The 21,924-nt window shown below is 49.1% G+C and overlaps 2 protein-coding genes across 3 annotated transcripts in view; both read left to right on the forward strand.

Moving 5' to 3' along the window:
• Positions 1 to 4,689, forward strand: part of scn1laa (sodium channel, voltage-gated, type I-like, alpha) — a 29,644-nt gene extending 24,955 nt beyond the window's left edge. Inside the window, exons 22-26 of the mRNA XM_079732117.1 lie at positions 787 to 840; positions 1,081 to 1,222; positions 1,328 to 1,428; positions 1,797 to 2,067; positions 2,152 to 4,689. Of these exons, the coding sequence (XP_079588243.1) occupies positions 787 to 840; positions 1,081 to 1,222; positions 1,328 to 1,428; positions 1,797 to 2,067; positions 2,152 to 3,350 (1,767 nt within the window). The 3' untranslated portion in view covers positions 3,351 to 4,689. The remainder of the gene's footprint in view (positions 1 to 786; positions 841 to 1,080; positions 1,223 to 1,327; positions 1,429 to 1,796; positions 2,068 to 2,151) is intronic.
• A 4,268-nt stretch (positions 4,690 to 8,957) lies between these two features.
• The window catches only part of ttc21b (tetratricopeptide repeat domain 21B), a 32,372-nt gene continuing 19,405 nt past the window's right edge, over positions 8,958 to 21,924 (forward strand). For both annotated transcript variants that reach the window (XM_079732118.1, XM_079732119.1), the window contains exons 1-14: positions 8,958 to 9,144; positions 9,438 to 9,558; positions 9,658 to 9,768; positions 9,877 to 10,043; positions 10,437 to 10,559; positions 11,300 to 11,457; positions 11,683 to 11,767; positions 11,860 to 11,958; positions 12,054 to 12,246; positions 14,835 to 14,932; positions 16,505 to 16,705; positions 17,259 to 17,388; positions 18,868 to 19,025; positions 20,460 to 20,684. In XM_079732118.1, coding sequence (XP_079588244.1) covers positions 9,121 to 9,144; positions 9,438 to 9,558; positions 9,658 to 9,768; positions 9,877 to 10,043; positions 10,437 to 10,559; positions 11,300 to 11,457; positions 11,683 to 11,767; positions 11,860 to 11,958; positions 12,054 to 12,246; positions 14,835 to 14,932; positions 16,505 to 16,705; positions 17,259 to 17,388; positions 18,868 to 19,025; positions 20,460 to 20,684 — 1,893 coding nt within the window. In that variant the 5' untranslated portion in view covers positions 8,958 to 9,120. The remainder of the gene's footprint in view (positions 9,145 to 9,437; positions 9,559 to 9,657; positions 9,769 to 9,876; positions 10,044 to 10,436; positions 10,560 to 11,299; positions 11,458 to 11,682; positions 11,768 to 11,859; positions 11,959 to 12,053; positions 12,247 to 14,834; positions 14,933 to 16,504; positions 16,706 to 17,258; positions 17,389 to 18,867; positions 19,026 to 20,459; positions 20,685 to 21,924) is intronic.

A 21,924-nucleotide genomic window follows, 5' to 3' on the forward strand; every position in this document is an offset into this window, starting at 1 on the left:
AGTCCCTGGCGGCGTAGTGTGTTAGTGATGGTAGCCTTTGTTACTTTGGTCCCAGCTCTCTGGAGGTCATTCACTAGGTCCCCCCGTGTGGTTCTGGGATTTTTGTTCACCGTTCTTGTGATCATTTTGACCCCACAGGGTGAGATCTTGCGTGGAGCCCCAGATCGAGGGAGATTATCAGTGGTCTTGTATGTATTCCATTTCCTAATAATTGCTCCCACAGTTGATTTCTTCACACCAAGCTGCTTACCTATTGCAGATTCAGACTTCCCAGCCTGGTGCAGGTCTACAATTGTGTTTCTGGTGTCCTTTGACAGCTCTTTGGTCTTGGCCATAGTGGAGTTTGGAGTGTGACTGTTTAAGGTTGTGGACAGGTGTCTTTTATACTGATAAGGAGTTCAAACAGGTGCCATTAATACAGGAAACGAGTGGAGGACAGAGGAGCCTCTTAAAGAAGAAGTTACAGGTCTGTGACAGCCAGAAATCTTGCTGGTTTGTAGGTGACCAAATACTTATTTTCCACCATAATTTGCAAATAAATTCTTAAAAAATCAGACAATGTGATTTTCTGGATTTTTTTTTTCATTTTTTCTCTCATAGCTGAGTTTTACCTATGATGAAAATTACAGGCGTCTCTCGTCTTTTTAAGTGGGAGAACTTGCACAATTGGTGGCTGACTAAATACTTTTTTGCCCCACTGTATGTATAGGAGTTCATGTGTTGTGGGTCAGTTGATGGGCCGCTGATATGTGGGTGTGGTCGGCCGGGTGGCGTTGTTTCCTACAGGCGACCTTCAAAGGCTGGATGGATATCATGTATGCTGCGGTGGACTCCCGCGGGGTAAGCCCTCAGCCTACTTCCACTTCTCCATTTCTGTTCAAATACCTTCACTTCAATGGCCTTCATTTACTTAGAACAACCTTTTTTCTTTGTTTCTCTTTAACGTGACATAGATCAATTTAATTAATATGTTGTCAATGTCTAAAAAAGATAAAAAAATAACGAATAAATTGCATAAATATAAGAATGGACAATGTGAAGCAATCTTAAATGGTATTTGTTCCTGCTCGGTTCTCATAGCAAGATGAGCAACCCGTTTACGAGATCAACCTGAGGATGTATCTTTACTTCGTGATCTTCATCATATTCGGAGCGTTCTTCACACTCAACCTCTTCATCGGCGTCATCATTGACAATTTCAATCAGCAAAAGAAAAAGATAAGTATCTGTAATTTTAAATCAAAGCTAAGATTCGATTTCAAACCATTGTCACATCTATATTTTTGAGAGGTATTAAATGTTCATTCTATTTTCAATTTTTACTTTGGGGGTCAGGACATCTTCATGACGGAGGAGCAGAAGAAATACTACAACGCCATGAAGAAGCTGGGCTCCAAGAAGCCCCAGAAGCCCATCCCAAGGCCAACGGTACGCAGACGCAGTGTCTCCTGGGTCCCCAGTATCAGTACGACCCGGAGGCGGCTCGTACTGATACTGCATACGGCCGTCTCCTGGGTCCCCAGTATCAGTACGACCCGGAGGCGGCTCGTACTGATACTGCATACGGCCGTCTCCTGGGTCCCCAGTATCAGTACGACCCGGAGGCGGCTCGTACTGATACTGCATACGGCCGTCTCCTGGGTCCCCAGTATCAGTACGACCCGGAGGCGGCTCGTACTGATACTGCATACGGCCGTCTCCTGGGTCCCCAGTATCAGTACGACCCGGAGGCGGCTCGTACTGATACTGCATACGGCCGTTGAATGGGTCTCTTATCTCTTACGCGTGTCTTTCAGAACGAGCTCCAAGGATTAGTCTTTGACTTGACGACCAAGCAAGCCTTTGACATTCTGATCATGGTGCTGATCTGCCTGAACATGATCACCATGATGGTGGAGACAGAAGATCAGAGCAAACAGAAGATCGACGTCCTCCACTGGATCAACGTGTTCTTCATCTTCATCTTCGCGGCCGAATGCGTGCTGAAGATGGTGGCGCTGCGCCACCACTACTTTACCGTGGGCTGGAACGTCTTCGACTTCATCGTGGTCGCCCTGTCCATCGTTGGTAAGTGGTGTTCTAATCAATTTATGTTTCATTTTATATCACACATCTTATATCTAACGTGTAATTGTCTTTATTGTCCAATAGGCATGTTCCTGTCAAAAATTATCGAGGATTATTTTGTTTCGCCAACTTTGTTCCGAGTCATTCGATTGGCTCGGATTGGCCGCATTCTCCGCCTCATCAAAGGTGCCAAGGGTATCCGCACACTCTTGTTTGCTTTGATGATGTCACTTCCTGCTCTGTTCAACATCGGGCTCCTCCTCTTCCTCGTCATGTTCATCTATGCCATATTCGGCATGTCCAACTTCGCCTATGTCAAGAAGGAGAAGGGCATCGACGACATGTTCAACTTCGAGACGTTCGGCAACAGCATGATCTGCCTGTTCCAGATCACCACGTCGGCGGGCTGGGACGGGCTGCTGGCGCCGCTGCTCAACAAAGTGCCCGACTGCGACCGGCAGAAGGAGCACCCGGGCAGCGCCCAGTCGGGCGACTGTGGGAACACCTTCGTGGCCATCACCTTCTTCGTCAGCTACATCATCATTTGCTTCCTCATCGTGGTCAACATGTACATCGCGGTCATCCTGGAGAACTTCGGCGTGGCAACGGAGGAGAGCACGGAGCCGCTGAGCGAGGACGACTTCGAGGTGTTCTACGAGGTGTGGGAGCGCTTCGACCCGCAGGCCACCCAGTTCATGGAGTACAACAAGCTGTCGGACTTCGCCGACTCCCTGGACCCCCCGCTGCGCATCGCCAAGCCCAACAAGATCCAGCTCATCTCCATGGACATGCCCATGGTCAGCAGCGAGCGCATCCACTGCCTGGACATCCTGTTCGCCTTCACCAAGCGTGTGCTGGGCGAGGGCGGGGAGATGGACATGTTGAGAGGGCAGATGGAGGAGCGCTTCATGGCCTCCAACCCCTCCAAGATGTCCTACGAACCAATCACGTCCACTCTTCGTCGCAAACAGGAAGAGATGTCAGCCGTGGTGATTCAGAGAGCATACCGGCGGCACTTGGAGAGCCAGACCCCCCTAAACACTCCCCCCTGCCCCCTCGACCGCGGGGAACATGAGGAAACCGTCGTCATGGACAAGGAGGGAATTATTACAGATTACAAATGCAATGACGATTGCGTGATGGATAAAAATGACACAAGGCCCTCGGCTATCTCACCGATCTCACATAACAGCTCGACAGTAGAGCTGGACAAAGACAAATATGAAAAAGACAAAAGTGAAAAGGAGGTTGTGGGGAAGGATGTGGAGGCGCAGGGAAAGTAAATCATTTGTGTGATGACCTATTGTTTACATCCTCTGTAGGTGATGAGTGATCCGCTGGACTTCCTTATCGAGTAAAGATCTGGACGCCAAACGGCATCTTGTAACCCAACACACGGTCCAGAATCAGTTCTGAGTTCAGAGCAGTTCATTCTAACTGCAGGCCGTGGCCATATTGGGGCCTTTTTTACAATTTGATTCCATATTCAAATCTTTTGCTGCAATTCAGTGTCTGCAATTGTTTTAATATCGGTTGGATTACTGAGTTGAAATATTTCATTTAAAATTGTCCAGATCATTTGGTTTGCTTTGGGTTTTTTATTAAATGTGATAAATGCTTCCTTTGAGGAAGATCTTGCTTCATACAGTAAAGCTTTAAGTCTTGTTGATATGCATCCAGTTTTAATGATTTAAGTATTTCAAATATTGATAAAATCCAGAGGACAGGAAATATACACTTGCATGAACACTCTTCCATGATTATGCTTAGGTTTAGGATCAACATGGTTATTCCAAGATTCATAAGCCATCATATATCTGTCATGCTTAGATTTAAAAGCATGTCTCTCCATCATGTAAAAAAGTAAAAACTGTAATCTGTAATTGGCTTTTTCTTTTTTCTACATAAAAATACTTGCACATTATTTTCTATGAATGTCATTATATGGTAACTGCTGGAACATTGGGCTACTATTGTGTTATGACCTGAGCTATTTCTATTTATCAAAGCGTTTAATGTCATTAAGTGGTAGCTGCTGGTACATTGGGCTGATATTGTGTTAGGACCTGAGATATTTGGGTTGATCAAAGCTGCATCTGTAATCGGTCACAGAAGACCGTATCTCTACACTGAGATTGGACCCTCCGAAGTACAGTTTAAATATCTATGCACCTTTTCCATTGAGACACTTCAGGTTTTTTCTCTTTCGTTGAATGCTTAAACGCTTTGGACACATTTTGAAGTAGGATATTCATGTATCAGTCTAATTTATGCATTGCTTATTGTGTGTGGTATGAAATGCATATAATTAATAGTCTGTTGTGTTACTGACATACAAGGATGTCATACTGATGTAACAGAGCTTCAAGTGGGCCTGAGTGTAATATACCCATGCCAATATTGATACTGTTATATGAATGAAACATGTTCAGTGTATATATCCTTGCGTTGAATAGCTGACTACTGTGTTACTGCATATTGCAATGATGTCTAAAGCATAGAAGCTAGCAAAAGCCCCAAACAAACATAACAACAAATACAAGAACAACAAGGGTTTTTGGGGCGATTGGACTCTGAATGTGTTTGTAAATAACACGTACGCTTGAGAGCGGATCTTTATCATACCCCCCCCCCCCCAGACCTCAAGGGGCAGTATCACACATCATACCCCCCTCCCTCACACATCTCTACTTCCTACTTTTGTTTACACTCACTTTGATGGAGGTCCCTCTATATTTTTATAGTGGTTCAACCGTGAAATCATCCTATTGTATGATATCTTCCTGTTTATGTAACATGCTAATTCCACATTTGATTCACATGCCAAAACATTGCATATAATTATAGATAATTCCACATTACATGTGAAAGTTTTCATTACACTGAATTTAGGGTTATTGCTTACCATGTATCCGGTAAACGCATGCAAAATATTTCTTCCATAATAATAATATAATAATAATATAATATATAATATTATATTTAATATATCACTGAAAAGCCAAAATAATAAAGATGACATGTACCTAAACTAACTTTAAGGTGTTCATTATGAATTCATGAATATTGTCTATATTTGAATACATACTGGCTTCATGCCATTCTACTCCAACTTTGGTTTGTGACGATAACAATTGTCATTGTTGGTTGTAATATTGGTTAAGTTTTGTAGTGCTAAGATTAGTTTATTCATACATTTCAGATGACATTTTTCATAAGAAGCGAGAGCGAGGTAAAACATATGGTTATGATGATTTTTTATATAAAATAATGTAATCATCAATGATGTTATAATTTAGCCAATTCCCACTGTTTAAATGCTTCAGGGATGACAAAGGGTTCAGTTAATACAGGGATCAATGAATTATTCGATAGTATATATTTTAACTGCTAGAGTATTGGGAGGTATCATCCTAGGAGGAAATCTAGTGCAAAGCGCTAAAGGGTAGCTAACATTATAAGTTAGTGCATAAGATCATAGGATAACATTACAGGATAGTCAACATTACAAGATATCTAATGTATAACATTATAGAACTGCTAACATTATAGGATAACTTACATTATAGGATAGATAGTGCATAACATTATATATTCAATAAACATATAACTTACATTATAGGATAGATAGTGCATAACATTATATAATCGATAAACATATCATAACTTACATTATGGGATAGATAGTGTGTGATTATATTAATGTGTGTGGGTCCAGATGATACCTGGTTGGCATTTCAACGCCACAGTTGAAAAATACTACAACTATAAGCGTCTTAAGAGGATCCATTTAGTTTTAATTATTTATCACAGGCCAAACGTCGAGCCAAGACCATCACTGCCTCGTCCTTTTCATCACTGAGGAAGAGGAGGAGGGGCCTCAGGAGTAGTAACATGTTAAATGTAACATATAACATACATGTTGTAACATCTAACATGAACAGGTGGAATGTACTGGAGCAGACATACCTCAGATGAACCTGAGGAAGCTTTACATCTCCACCCATAACATCTCCACCTATAAAGGCCCCCCACCCATAACAGCTCCCACCCATAACAGCTCCCCCACCCATAACAGGTCTGTAATGCTATTTGCTACTGACTGATAGATAGGAAATCCCATTAGACCAGTCTTGGCCAGCAGTCCTCCCGTTTAGTGGTTCTCAACCTCTCTCTCTCTCTCTCTCTCTCTCTCTCTCTCTCTTTCTCTCTCTCCCTGTCTCTCTCTCTCTCTCTCCGTCTCTCTCTCTCTCTCTCTGTCTCCCTCCCTCTCTCTCTCTCTCTCTCTCTCTCTCTCTCGCTCCCCCCCCCTCTCTCTCTCTCTCTCTCTCTCTCTCTCTCTCTCTCTCTCTCTCACTCTCTCTCTCTCTATTATATATTAGCTAAGCAACAAATATCAATCAATGAAATAAACCAAGCCAGCAGATAAAGAGAAAATCAATGACAATGTGAAGCAGTGAATATCATGTAGAGCCATGATGTGAACCAGTGAATATCCTCAGAGCCATGATGTGAACCAGTGAATATCCTCAGAGCCATGATGTGAACCAGTGAATATCCTCAGAGCCATGAGGTGACCCAGTGAATATCATGTAGAGCCATGAGGTGACCCAGTTCTGTGAGCTGGTGGTGGGCTCTCACCAGTGGAGAATCCACCAGTTAACCCTGCGTTCCCGTGAGGCCTCCAGTCTGCCCACTAATAGCCTCCCAGTGCAGTGGTTCTAAGTGCTGGAGCAGCTCCTGTGGACCCTTCATTGTGCTTCAGGGCTAGTCAAACCAAATCAAATGCTGTCTCATTTCCAATCATTAGAAAATGTTGTTGATTCGAATAATGAGGTCATAATTCTTTATTGAGCTGAAAGACCGCCCCCCACCCCTATTGGTCAAACCATGTGTGTGTGTGTGTGTGTGTGTGTGTGTGTGTGTGTGTGTGTGTGTGTGTGTGTTTGCTCAGAGCGGGTGGAGCCATCAGGCGTTTGGAGTAACGATCCTGCAGCTGTGCTAGTTACTCTGATCAGCCAATCAAGGACGAGCTGTGCCACTGCCTGGGTCCTACTGGTCCCATTGACCTACTGGTCCTACTGGTCCCATTGACCTACTGGTCCTACTGGTCCCATTGATCTACTGGTCCTACTGGTCCCATTGATCTACTGGTCCTACTGGTCCCACTGGTCCTACTGGTCCCATTGATCTACTGGTCCTACTGGTCCCATTGACCTACTGGTCCTACTGGTCCCATTGATCTACTGGTCCTACTGGTCCCATTGATCTACTGGTCCTACTGGTCCCACTGGTCCTACTGGTCCCATTGATCTACTGGTCCTACTGGTCCCATTGATCTACTGGTCCTACTGGTCCCATTGATCTACTGGTCCTACTGGTCCTACTGGTCCTTCTGGTCCTACTGGTCCCACTTATCTACTGGTCGTACTGGTCGTACTGGTCCTACTGGTCCCATTGATCTACTGGTCCTATTGGTCCTACTGGTCCCGTTGATCTACTGGTCCTACTGGTCCTACTGGTCCTTCTGGTCCTACTGGTCCCACTTATCTACTGGTCGTACTGGTACTACTGGTCCTACTGGTCCCATTGATCTACTGGTCCTACTGGTCCTATTGGTCCTACTGGTCCTACTGGTTCTACTGGTCCTACTGGTTCTACTGGTCCTATTGGTCCTACTGGTCCTACTGGTTCTACTGGTCCTACTGGTCCTACTGGTCCTTCTGGCCTCCCCTTCCACAAACCAAGGAGAGAATCAATGCAGTGAACTGAAACATACATCTAGACTAGAACTGAACTCAACTGAAACATACATCTAGACTAGAACTGAACTCAACTGAAACATACATCTAGACTAGAACTGAACTCAACTGAAACATACATCTAGACTAGAACTGAACTCAACTGAAACATACATCTAGACTAGAACTGAACTCAACTGAAACATACATCTAGACTAGAACTGAACTCAACTGAAACATACATCTAGACTAGAACTGAACTCAACTGAAACATACATCTAGACTAGAACTGAACTCAACTGAAACATACATCTAGACTAGAACTGAACTCAACTGAAAGGACGAAGAGCAGGCGAGTCATGATGTTCAACCTGCCTAAACTCTCCATGTGGCCCTCTCCTCCAGGGCCCCACTGGCTCCTTGTTGCAGCTCACATCCGATTCGGTACTGGCCTACAAGGTGGTCAATGCCTACCTATCTTTGTTTGTTTGTTTTTGTTTTTTAAATGTGCTTTACAAATACATTTACATTACATTACATTTACATTACCTCCAAGCGTTGGTCAGACTGCACCCCCCAGCGCTCGACTGAACTACCTCAACTGGACGTCTGGTATCGATCATCAAAGTCTCAGCTCTTCTCTGTTTGGCACCGCAGTGGTGGAACGAGCTTCCTGCCGACGTCAGGACTGCAGAGTCGCTCACCAGCTCACGCAAAAGACTCAAGACTCCCCTTTTCAGATTTCATCTAGACTGCATAGCCTCCCCCCTTACCCCTCACTGCCCCTTCTCCCTTACTCTCCTAAAAAAACTCTTACATACTTGAACTTGAATTATACGAAAAGCTCAACGTTTATTATTATTGTTATTTTTATTGTTTATTTATCATTGTTGTTACATTATTCATATATTCTTTATCATTATTATCATTATAAATGTTGTTATTCTTCTCCTTATTAATAATATATTATTATTATTATTATTATTATTATTATTATTATTATTATTATTAATTTATTTATTTATTTATTTATTTATTTATTTATTTATTTACGTTTTGGTAAACCAGTTCAGCGGAAGCGCCACCGCGTGAAGGGGCGCCCCCTGGCGATAGACTGCGGACAGACCAATATGGCGGCCGTGTTGTCACTAGGTTACCGAAGACGCTCGAGACTTTAGCATTAGCTGTTCAGGAGTCACATCAGCGTTCTCCAACTCTGTATCACTTCTAACACCGGATAACCTCTTACATTGACTCTAACATAACTAATATAAGTATAATAACTGATCATTATTTACCGCTGAGCGGAGTCATGGAGGAGGAAGACACCGCCTTGGTGAGTGTTGTTAACTAAAGATAAAGAGTGGAAAGAGCGTAAAGATAAAGAGGGTTGATGTGTGGCAGTGCTACAGCAGCCAAAGCAACGCGGTTTATGCTCGGATAATACAGAGATAGTCTGATACTGATATCAGACTATCTGTATTATCTGATAGTATTGATCCGCTATCGGGCTGACGGCTCTGGTCTGCTGCTTCCTATCGGATCATCCTCCTTATGACCCATTACCCTCTACATGTTATAAACGTTTTATGCATGTTATATATGTTATTAACCCTTGTTCCTCTGCAGGCTCTGATCCTCTACTACTGCTATGAGAAGTTCTACAGCCACGCCGTGGCGGCGGCAGCGTCGAGCGGCCAAAGCCCTCCGGTGTTCCGCTTCCTCCGGGCCTACGGGACTCTGATGCAGGGTAAGACATCAGGACAGAGGTCTGTGTGTCAGGACAGCAGGACAGAGGTCCGTGTGTGATGTGTACTGCTATGTTTCCCACCCTGTGTTGGGTGCTCAGATCAGATCCCAGAGGCCGTGGCAGAGCTGGAGCTGATCAGAGACAGTCAGGACGTGTCCCTGTGCACCTTGATGGCTCTCGTCTACGCTGAGAGAAAGAAGGCACATCCAGGTAAACATCTATTTGATTGATGGGTGCCACCGTGACCCGGGGATACCCGCTGTAACCCGGGTTAGACCCTTCCTTCAGAGCCTGATGTGTTGTGCGTCCCTGGGCCAGACCGGGACGTGGTCCAAGAGTTGGACTCCAGGGTGAAGGAGCGGCGTAAGAGCGCGGGCCCCAGCGAGCTCTACCACGCCGGGCTGTTCCTCTGGCTGCTGGGGAGGAATGACAAGGCCCGCGAATACGTGGAGAGGATGATCAAAGTATCCAACGGCTCCAGACAGGTGGGCCTGGGGTTAGTCCACCAGACAGGTGAGCCTGAGGTTAGTCCACCAGACAGGTGAGCCTGGGGTTAGTCCACCAGACAGGTGAGCCTGGGGTTAGTCCACCAGACAGGTGAGCCTGAGGTTAGTCCACCAGACAGGTGAGCCTGGGGTTAGTCCACCAGACAGGTGAGCCTGGGGTAAGTCCACCAGACAGGTGAGCCTGGGGTTAGTCCACCAGACAGGTGGGCCTGGGGTTAGTCCAGCCCCCAGGGTTCCACGCCCAGCCCCCAGGACCCGGCTTCAGTCCCTCCCAGCCGGCGCGCACCCTGATGACCCGGGCTGATGTGACCGACTGTGGACCAAAGTGTTGATGGGTGAAGAGTGGCTGCTGACCTGAGGACGTGTGTGCAGGGGTTGATCCTGAAGGCCTGGATAGACCTGACGTCTGGGAAGGAGGCGTATGCCAAGAAGTCTGCCAAGTACTTTGAGGAGGGGCTGAAGGAGAAGGCCGATGTCTTCGCTCTGATGGGGAAGGTGAGCTGGTCAGAAACAGGGGGATGGAGATCACATTATTTTTTTCCAAATGTTAGTAAGATCGTTTTGCGTGCGACATTAGTAACCATCTCATGAAGTGAGTGGAGCACCAGTCCACTGAGTGTGCCCAGTACTACCAGTACTACCAGTACTACTCTGTTCCTCAGGCCCAGTACTACTCTGTTCCTCAGGCCCAGTACTACCAGTACCACTCTGTTCCTCAGGCCCAGTACTACCAGTACCACTCTGTTCCTCAGGCCCAGTACTACCAGTACTACCAGTACTACTCTGTTCCTCAGGCCCAGTACTACCAGTACCTTCAGTACTACTCTGTTCCTCAGGCCCAGTACTACCAGTACTACCAGTACTACTCTGTTCCTCAGGCCCAGTACTACCAGTACCTTCAGTACTACTCTGTTCCTCAGGCCCAGTACTACCAGTACTACTCTGTTCCTCAGGCCCAGTACCTTCAGTACTACTCTGTTCCTCAGGCCCAGTACTACCAGTACTACTCTGTTCCTCAGGCCCAGTACTACCAGTACCTTCAGTACTACTCTGTTCCTTAGGCCCAGTACTACCAGTACTACTCTGTTCCTCAGGCCCAGTACTACCAGTACTACTCTGTTCCTCAGGCCCAGTACTACCAGTACCTTCAGTACTACTCTGTTCCTCAGGCCCAGTACTACCAGTACTACTCTGTTCCTCAGGCCCAGTACTACCAGTACCTCTCTGTTCCTCAGGCCCAGTACTACCAGTACAGACAGAACTACTCCGGTTCCCTGGAGGTCATCAGCCAGGTGATCGTTGGGGCTCCTGGGTTCCTGCCAGCGGCCATCAAGAAGATGAAGCTTCTGCTCAGCCTACAGGACTGGGAACAAACCATCGATGCAGCGCACAGGTCACACACACACACACACACACACACACACACACACACACACACACACACACACACACACAGAGGTGTGTTACAGGTTTAATGCTGTTTGATTTGAGCTTCTGAACGGATGAGTTGCCCTAAGTAGTGTCAGGCACTACATTATCTCTGATAACCTCCCGTATTGAGATGGGTATTGAAGGAGGGCTGCTTCATGGCCTGCTAGGTAAATGCATCGAATTTCAGCCTCTTGCAGAAGGACGTGAATAACCTGGAGGCGCTCAGGATGCTGGCCCTGCACTCCTTATGCAGAGATGGAGACATCAGCGAGGTCAGCCCCTGTAGCTGTTAGGGCCGACCCTGACCCCCTTATCCATGACTCCTCCACTCCTGTGGGGACATGAGTAACACCTGTTTCCTCAGGCGGTGAGGCGTCTGTCCAGCCTCCTCACCAGTCTAGACCTCCTGGAGCCCAACAACCCTGAGATGTCCCTCAGGATGTCTCTGGCCTTCAGCCGCACTGTGAGACCCCCCCACACTGTTCTGAAGTCCACCATGTACACGACAGCGGGTCGGATGAATGCACTGGACTGATGTTGTGCTTCCCCGGTCCTCAGTGTGGGCGCAGCGGGCAGGTGCTCCAGCTGACGGGGCGGATGGTGGAGAGGGCCTTCTCTGGGGCCCCCAGGGACTGTGAGGTGGCCACGGAGATGGGCTACCTCCTGGTGCTGCAGGGCCGCCTCAAGGAGGCCCTGCAGTGGTACAGGACGGCCATGAGCCTGGACGAGACCAGCGTCCCCGCACTCACCGGTACTCAACCATACATCTATATAGTACATCCATCTATCTGTATAGTACATCCATCTGTACACCTATCTGTAAAGTACATCCATCTATCTGTAAAGTACATCCATCTATCTGTAAAGTACATCCATCTATACATCTATCTGTATAGTACATACATCTCTATATTATACATCTATCTGTAAAGTACATACATCTCTATATTATACATCTATCTGTAAAGTACATCCATCTATCCATCTATCTGTAAAGTACATACATCTATACATCTATCTGTAAAGTACATCCATCTATACATCTATATGTATAGTACATACATTTATACATCTATCTGTAAAGTACATCCATCTATACATCTATCTGTAAAGTACATACATCTCTATATTATACATCTATCTGTATAGTACATCCATCTATATATCTATCTGTAAAGTACATACATCTCTATATTATACATCTATCAGTAAAGTACATCCATCTATACATCTATCTATATAGTACATACATGTCTATATTATACATCTATCTGTAAAGTACATCCGTCTATACATCTATCTGTATAGTACATACATCTCTATATTATACATCTATCTGTATAGTACATCCATCTATACATCTATCTATATAGTACATACATCTCTATATTATACATCTATACATCTATCTGTATAGTACGCTCACCGGTACTAAACTATACATCTATCTATATGGTACGTCTATCTATATAGTACGTTCACCGGTACCTTACTATACATCTATCCATTATCTATCTATCTATCTATATATCTATCATATATCTATATGTATCTATATAGTAGTCTGCGCGGTAGGCCAGGAGAGGCCTACTGCTATAGATAGTGATCAGAACCCAGATGGGGAACGATGTAGAAGCGTTTCACTACATCAGAGGATCTCTTGACCAGGGAGCAGCGGCTGTTGACACCCTTTGACTTTATTCTTTTTTTTGTGATGTTGAATGATTTTGAAATGCTGCTCAACAAAGTGTTTTCCAGCCATTGTTCATGGTTCTAGATTTACACACGCACCAAAGACATCGCAAAAACATCCATGAACTAAATAAAACCGTAGGTTGAGAACGTAAAGCAATGTTCCATGCGGTGTAAACGAGTAGGCCTGTACACAGACACCAAACTAGTCGTCACAATGTGCTTCTGACCTGCACGAGCACAACCAGGCATACTAGTTAACGGACAGTTAGACGACTACCACAAATAAAGGTGAGCACACACAGAATGGGTAACAATTACGGCAACAACCGGGAACTTAATCACGGATGCACAACTAAAACCCAGATCATTCCACAAACTACATTACAATGCTACCGCTCAGAACAAGGTAGGTTTACCCAATGGAAACGTTCACCAGTGAAACGCCTAAAGCGGCAAGTTGTGTCCTTGATGGCTGAAGCAGTCTCTTCTGGCCTGGGTCACTCTGATCGGACTCTGTTGCACTTTGAGTGATCAGCGGTTAAACCAACCATCCCCACAAACTCCACGACCTCATTCACTGTCAACAGCTTGCCGATTATTACAGCTAATCAGAGCCGTTAACATGGTGTGGTTCTGTGTACCCCTCTGTCTCATGGTGTGGTTCTGTGTACCCCTCTGTCTCATGGTGTGGTTCTGTGTGCCCCTCTGTCTCATGGTGTGGTTCTGTGTACCCCTCTGTCTCATGGTGTGGTTCTGTGTACCCCTCTGTCTCATGGTGTGGTTCTGTGTACCCCTCTGTCTCATGGTGTGGTTCTGTGTACCCCTCTGTCTCATGGTGTGGTTCTGTGTACCCCTCTGTCTCATGGTGTGGTTCTGTGTACCCCTCTGTCTCATGGTGTGGTTCTGTGTACCCCTCTGTCTCATGGTGTGGTTCTGTGTACCCCTCTGTCTCATGGTGTGGTTCTGTGTACCCCTCTGTCTCATGGTGTGGTTCTGTGTACCCTTCTGTCTCATGGTGTGGTTCTGTGTACCCCTCTGTCTCATGGTGTGGTTCTGTGTACCCCTCTGTCTCATGGTGTGGTTCTGTGTACCCTTCTGTCTCATGGTGTGGTTCTGTGTACCCCTCTGTCTCATGGTGTTGTTCTGTGTACCCCTCTGTCTCATGGTGTGGTTCTGTGTACCCCTCTGTCTCATGGTGTGGTTCTGTGTACCCCTCTGTCTCATGGTGTGGTTCTGTGTACCCCTCTGTCTCATGGTGTGGTTCTGTGTACCCCTCTGTCTCATGGTGTGGTTCTGTGTACCCCTCTGTCTCATGGTGTGGTTCTGTGTACCCCTCTGTCTCATGGTGTGGTTCTGTGTACCCTTCTGTCTCATGGTGTGGTTCTGTGTACCCCTCTGTCTCATGGTGTGGTTCTGTGTACCCCTCTGTCTCATGGTGTGGTTCTGTGTACCCCTCTGTCTCATGGTGTGGTTCTGTGTACCCCTCTGTCTCATGGTGTGGTTCTGTGTACCGCTCTGTCTCATGGTGTGGTTCTGTGTACCCCTCTGTCTCATGGTGTGGTTCTGTGTACCCCTCTGTCTCATGGTGTGGTTCTGTGTACCCCTCTGTCTCATGGTGTGGTTCTGTGTACCCTTCTGTCTCAGGGATGATCCGATGCCAGCTCATGGAAGGACAGCTGGAAGAGGCCGAGCTGCAGCTGGAGTTTCTCACGGAGGTTCAACAGTCCATCGGGAAGTCTGGGGTATGGAGGGTCTAGAGGGTCTGGGGGGTCTGGGGGGTCTAGAGGGTCTCGGGGGGTCTGGAGGGTCTGGGGGGTCTAGAGGGTCTGGGGGGTCTAGAGGGTCTCGGGGGTCTGGGGGGTCTGGAATCTAAATATAAAGACTGTCAACCTACTACCCTCACTTACTACCCTCACTACCCTCACTCACTACCCTCACTACCCTCACTCACTACCCTCACTACCCTCACTCACTACCCTCACTACCCTCACTCACTACCCTCACTACCCTCACTTACTACCCTCACTACCCTCACTCACTACCCTCACTACCCTCACTCACTACCCTCACTACCCTCACTACCCTCACTACCCTCACTCACTACCCTCACTACCCTCACTCACTACCCTCACTACCCTCACTACCCTCACTACCCTCACTGCCCTCACTACCCTCACTGCCCTCACTACCCTCACTACCCTCACTCACTGCCCTCACTACCCTCACTGCCCTCACTGCCCTCACTACCCTCACTGCCCTCACTGCCCTCACTCACTGCCCTCACTACCCTCACTACCCTCACTACCCTCACACTGCCCTCACTACCCTCACACTGCCCTCACTACCCTCACTGCCCTCACTACCCTCACTGCCCTCACTACCCTCACTACCCTCACACTGCCCTCACTACCCTCACTACCCTCACACTGCCCTCACTACCCTCACTACCCTCACTACCCTCACTGCCCTCACTACCCTCACTACCCTCACTACCCTCACTACCCTCACACTGCCCTCACTACCCTCACTGCCCTCACTACCCTCACTACCCTCACACTGCCCTCACTACCCTCACTGCCCTCACTACCCTCACTGCCCTCACTGCCCTCACTACCCTCACACTGCCCTCACTACCCTCACTACCCTCACACTGCCCTCACTACCCTCACTACCCTCACTCACTACCCTCACTACCCTCACTACCCTCACTACCCTCACTGCCCTCACTACCCTCACACTGCCCTCACTACCCTCACTGCCCTCACTACCCTCACACTGCCCTCACTACCCTCACTGCCCTCACTACCCTCACTGCCCTCACTACCCTCACTGCCCTCACTGCCCTCACTACCCTCACACTGCCCTCACTACCCTCACTGCCCTCACTACCCTCACTGCCCTCACTACCCTCACTACCCTCACTGCCCTCACTACCCTCACTGCCCTCACTGCCCTCACTACCCTCACACTGCCCTCACTACCCTCACTACCCTCACACTACCCTCACTGCCCTCACTGCCCTCACTACCCTCACACTACCCTCACTACCCTCACTACCCTCACTACCCTCACTGCCCTCACTACCCTCACACTGCCCTCACTACCCTCACTACCCTCACTACCCTCACTCACTACCCTCACTACCCTCACACTGCCCTCACTACCCTCACACTGCCCTCACTACCCTCACTGCCCTCACACTGCCCTCACTACCCTCACTACCCTCACTACCCTCACTACCCTCACTGCCCTCACTACCCTCACTACCCTCACTGCCCTCACACTGCCCTCACTCTGCTCTTCCTCCCCTCCAGGAGCTGCTGTACCTGCGGGCGGTGCTGGCGGTGAGGAGGCGCAGACCCCAGGAAGAGGTGGCGGGCCTGCTGAACGACGCGGTGGACACCCACTTCACCACCCTGCAGGGGCTGCCGCTGGGCGTGGAGTACCTGGAGAAACTCAACCCCGACTTCCTGCTGGATGTCGTCCAGGAGTACCTGGCCCTGTGCCCTACCCAGGTGTGTATGAAGCCTTACCCAGGTGTGTATGAAGCCCTACCCAGGTGTGTATGAAGCCTTACCCAGGTGTGTATGAAGCCCTACCCAGGTGTGTATGAAGCATCCGCATGTATGGGGCGTCCGTGGCACACTGGTTAAGGAGTTGGACAGGTAACCGGAGGGTGGCCAGTTCGAATCCCGAGACTCCACGGATGAGGTGCCCTTGAGCAAGGCACCTGCTCCCCGGGCACTGCACCACGGCAGCCCACTGCTCCGGGAGTGCCGGTGTACCCCAATGAGTGTGCCCCCATGTGTGTGCCCCATGTGTGTGGACCTCTGTGTGTGTATGTGTTCAACGGCTACCCGGATGGGTCAAAAGCAGACAAGAATTTCCCCCTAAAAAGGGATAAATAAAGGATAAGTGAACTTAACTTTAACTTAAGGCCTACCCTGTATGTATGAAGCCCTACCCAGGTCTGTAATATGGTCTCTGTTCATATTTTTTACATTGCTGTGTGTGTGTGTGTGTGTGTGTGTGTGTGTGTGTGTGTGTGTGTGTGTGTGTGTGTTCCAGCCCCCGGTCCAGGGCCAGGCCCCATCGGCCCGCCTGCTCCACTGCTCCTCCGTGCTGGACACGGTGGTCCAGATAGTCCCTGGTCTCATTCAGGGCCTCTTCCTGCTGGCCAGAGTCCGCTACCTCTCTGGTGAGATCCAGATTAATGTTGTAGTGACCCTCTAGAACCAGACTGTACTGACCCTCTAGAACCAGACTGTACTGACCCTCTAGAACCAGACTGCACTGACCTTCTAGAACCAGACTGTACTGACCCTCTAGAACCAGACTGTACTGACCCTCTAGAACCAGACTGCACTGACCCTCTAGAACCAGACTGCACTGACCCTCTAGAACCAGACTGTACTGACCCTCTAGAACCAGACTGTACTGACCCTCTAGAACCAGACTGCACTGACCCTCTAGAACCAGACTGCACTGACCCTCTAGAACCAGACTGCACTGACCCTCTAGAACCAGACTGCACTGACCCTCTAGAACCAGACTGCACTGACCCTCTAGAACCAGACTGCACTGACCCTCTAGAACCAGACTGCACTGACCCTCTAGAACCAGACTGCACTGACCCTCTAGAACCAGACTGCACTGACCCTCTAGAACCAGACTGCACTGACCCTCTAGAACCAGACTGCACTGACCCTCTAGAACCAGACTGCACTGACCCTCTAGAACCAGACTGCACTGACCCTCTAGAACCGGACTGCACTGACCCTCTAGAACCGGACTGCACTGACCCTCTAGAACCGGACTGCACTGACCCTCTAGAACCGGACTGTACTGACCCTCTAGAACCGGACTGCACTGACCCTCTAGAACCGGACTGCACTGACCCTCTAGAACCGGACTGCACTGACCCTCTAGAACCAGACTGTACTGACCCTCTAGAACCGGACTGCACTGACCCTCTAGAACCAGACTGTACTGACCCTCTAGAACCAGACTGCACTGACCCTCTAGAACCAGGCTGTACAGACCCTCTAGAACCAGACTGCACTGACCCTCTAGAACCAGACTGTACCGACCCTCTAGAACCAGACTGCACTGACCCTCTAGAACCAGACTGTACCGACCCTCTAGAACCAGACTGTACCGACCCTCTAGAACCAGACTGTACCGACCCTCTAGAACCAGACTGCACTGACCCTCTAGAACCAGACTGCACTGACCCTCTAGAACCAGACTGTACCGACCCTCTAGAACCAGACTGCACCGACCCTCTAGAACCAGACTGCACTGACCCTCTAGAACCAGACTGTACTGACCCTCTAGAACCAGACTGCACTGACCCTCTAGAACCAGACTGCACTGACCCTCTAGAACCAGACTGTACTCTAGAACCAGACTGATCTGTTTTCTGTTCTCCATGGAGCAACATGTTACCTAGCTTATGAAATGGTTTCTATGTGTGTCTCAGTAGGTGCTGTGAACTGGTTACTATGTGTGTGACCAGTAGGTGCTTTGAACTGGTTACTAGGTGTGTGACCAGTAGGTGCTGTGAACTGGTTACTAGGCGTGTGACCATTAGGTCTTGTGAACTGGTTACTAGGTGTGACCAGTAGGTGCTGTGAACTGGTTACTAGGTGTGACCAGTAGGTGCTGTGTTCTCCAGGGGACATGGAACTGGCCCAGAGGAGTCTCCAGCGTTGCCTGGAGCAGCGGCCGTCCCATGCAGACGCCCACCTCCTCATGGCCCAGATCCACCTGCTGCAGGGGGACGCTAGGCTGGGTGCCCAATCCCTGGAGGTCTGCCTCAGCCACAACTTTGAGGTCTGGACCCTTCCCCCATTGACCCATAACCAGTAACCAGCAGCCAGTGACCCGTCCTAAAGTGACCCGTGACCAGTAACCAGTGATCCCTTCAACAGTAACCCGTCACCAGTGACCAGTAACCAGTCACCGGTGACCCGTAACCAGTGACCCTCCCCACAGTGACCAGTAACAAAGTAACCATTGCCCTGTCACACAGTGACCAGTGACCAGACCAGTGACCAGTGACCCGTCACCAGTCACCATTGACCAGTAACCAGTCACCAGTGACCCGTAACCAGTGAACCTCCCCACAGGGACCAGTAACAAAGTAACCATTGACCCATCACACAGTGACCAGTGACCAGACCAGTGACCAGTGACCCATCCAACAGTCACCAGTAACCATTGACCAGTAACCAGTCACCATTGACCCGTAACCAGTAACCAGTGACCCTTCCCACAGTCACCAGTAACCAGTGACCCTGTTCCACAATAACCCGTAACCAGTAACCAGTGACCCGTTCCACAGTGACCCGTCCCACAGTCACTAGTAACCAGTGATCAGTCCCACAGTGAACCGTGACCAGTAACCAGTAGCCAGTGACCCGTCCCACAGTCACTAGTTACCAGTGACCCGTCACACAGTGACCAGTGACCAGACCAGTGACCCGTCACACAGTGACCAGACCAGTGACCAGTGATCATCACACAGTGACCAGACCAGTGACCAGTGACCCGTCACACAGTGACCAGTGACCAGACCAGTAACCAGTGACCCGTCGCACAGTCACCCTTCACCAGTGACCAGTAACCCGTCACACAGTAACCAGATCAGTAACCAGTGACCCGTCGCACAGTCACAGGTAACCAGTGACTCGTCACACAGTGACCAGACCAGTGAGAAGTAACCCGTCACACAGTGACCAGTGACCCATCCCACAGTGACCAGTTACCAGTGACACTAGACATACCAGACCTAGACTAGACCCAGCCAGACCTAGACTAGTCCTCATGGTCCTCATGGTCCTCATGTTCCTGGTTCTCCTGGTCCTGGTCCCCCTGGTCCCACTGGTCCTGGTCCCACTGTTCTTTGTCCTCCTGGTCCCCCTGGTCCTGTTCCTGGTCCCCCTGGTCCCACTGGTCCTGGTCCCCCGGTCCTGTTCCTGGTCCCACTGGTCCTGGTCCCCCTGGTCCTGTTCCTGGTCCCACTGGTCCTGGTCCCCCTGGTCCTGCTCCTGGTCCCCCTGGTCCTGTTCCTGGTCCTGGTCCCCCTGGTCCTGTTTCTGGTCCTCCTGGTCCCCCTGGTCCAGTTCCTGGTCCTGGTCCTCAAGTTCCTCCTGGTCCCCCTGGTCCTGTTCCTGGTCCCCCTGGTCCTGTTTCTGGTCCCCCTGTTCCTGGTCCCCCTGGTCCTGTTCCTGGTCCTCCTGGTCCTTACGGTCCTCCCGTCCCCAGGTGCGCGAGCGGCCCCTGTACCACCTGATCCGGGCTCAAGCCCAGCAGCAGGCGGGAGAGCTACAGGGGGCGGTCCAGACACTGCAGAAGGCCCTCAGCCTGCCGGGGGTCCGCAGGGCTGGCTCCTCCTCCAGGACCGGGGGCGGGCGGCCGGACCTCAGCCCCTCCGACGCCGTCTCCATCTTCCTGGAGCTCGCCCAGGCCCTCTGGCACAACGGAGAACAGGTCGAGACCTTTACTACCCTGTTGACCACCTAACTGACCCTTACTACACTGTTGACCACCTAACTAACCCTCACTACCCTGTTGACCACCTAACTGAACCTTACTACCCTGTTGACCACCTAACTGACCCTTACTACCCTGTTGACCACCTAACTGACCCTCACTACCCTGTTGACCACCTAACTAACCCTCACTACCCTGTTGACCACCTAACTAACCCTTACTACCCTGTTGACCACCTAACTAACCCGTTTACCATGTGACCACCTTACTAACCCTTACTACACTGTTGACCACCTAACTAACCCTCACTACCCTGTTGACCACCTAACTGACCCTCACTACCCTGTTGACCAACTAACTAACCCTCACTACCATGTTGACCACCTAACTAACCCTCACTACCCTGTTGACCACCTAACTAACCTGTTTACCATGTGACCACCTTACTAACCCTTACTACCCTGTTGACCACCTAACTGACCCTTACTACCCTGTTGACCACCTAACTAACCCTCACTACCCTGTTGACCACCTAACTAACCCTTACTACCCTGTTGACCACCTAACTAACCCTCACTACCCTGTTGACCACCTAACTAACCCGTTTACCATGTGACCACCTTACTAACCCTTACTACCCTGTTGACCACCTAACTAACCCTTACTACCCTGTTGACCACCTAACTAACCCTCACTACCCTGTTGACCACCTAACTAACCCTCACTACCCTGTTGACCACCTAACTAACCCGTTTACCATGTGACCACCTTACTAACCCTTACTACACTGTTGACCACCTAACTAACCCTCACTACCCTGTTGACCACCTAACTAACCCTCACTACCCTGTTGACCACCTAACTAACCCTCATTACCCTGTTGACCACCTAACTAACCCTTACTACCCTGTTGACCACCTAACTGACCCTTAACTACCCTGTTGACCACCTAACTAACCCTCACTACCCTGTTGACCACCTAACTGAACCTTACTACCCTGTTGACCACCTAACTGACCCTTACTACCCTGTTGACCACCTAACTGACCCTCACTACCCTGTTGACCACCTAACTAACCCTCACTACCCTGTTGACCACCTAACTAACCCTTACTACCCTGTTGACCACCTAACTAACCCGTTTACCATGTGACCACCTTACTAACCCTTACTACACTGTTGACCACCTTACTAACCCTTACTACCCTGTTGACCACCTAACTGACCCTTACTACCC

This window comes from Pollachius pollachius (genome assembly GCF_949987615.1).
Source record: "Pollachius pollachius genome assembly, chromosome: 3".
NCBI lineage: Eukaryota > Metazoa > Chordata > Actinopteri > Gadiformes > Gadidae > Pollachius > Pollachius pollachius.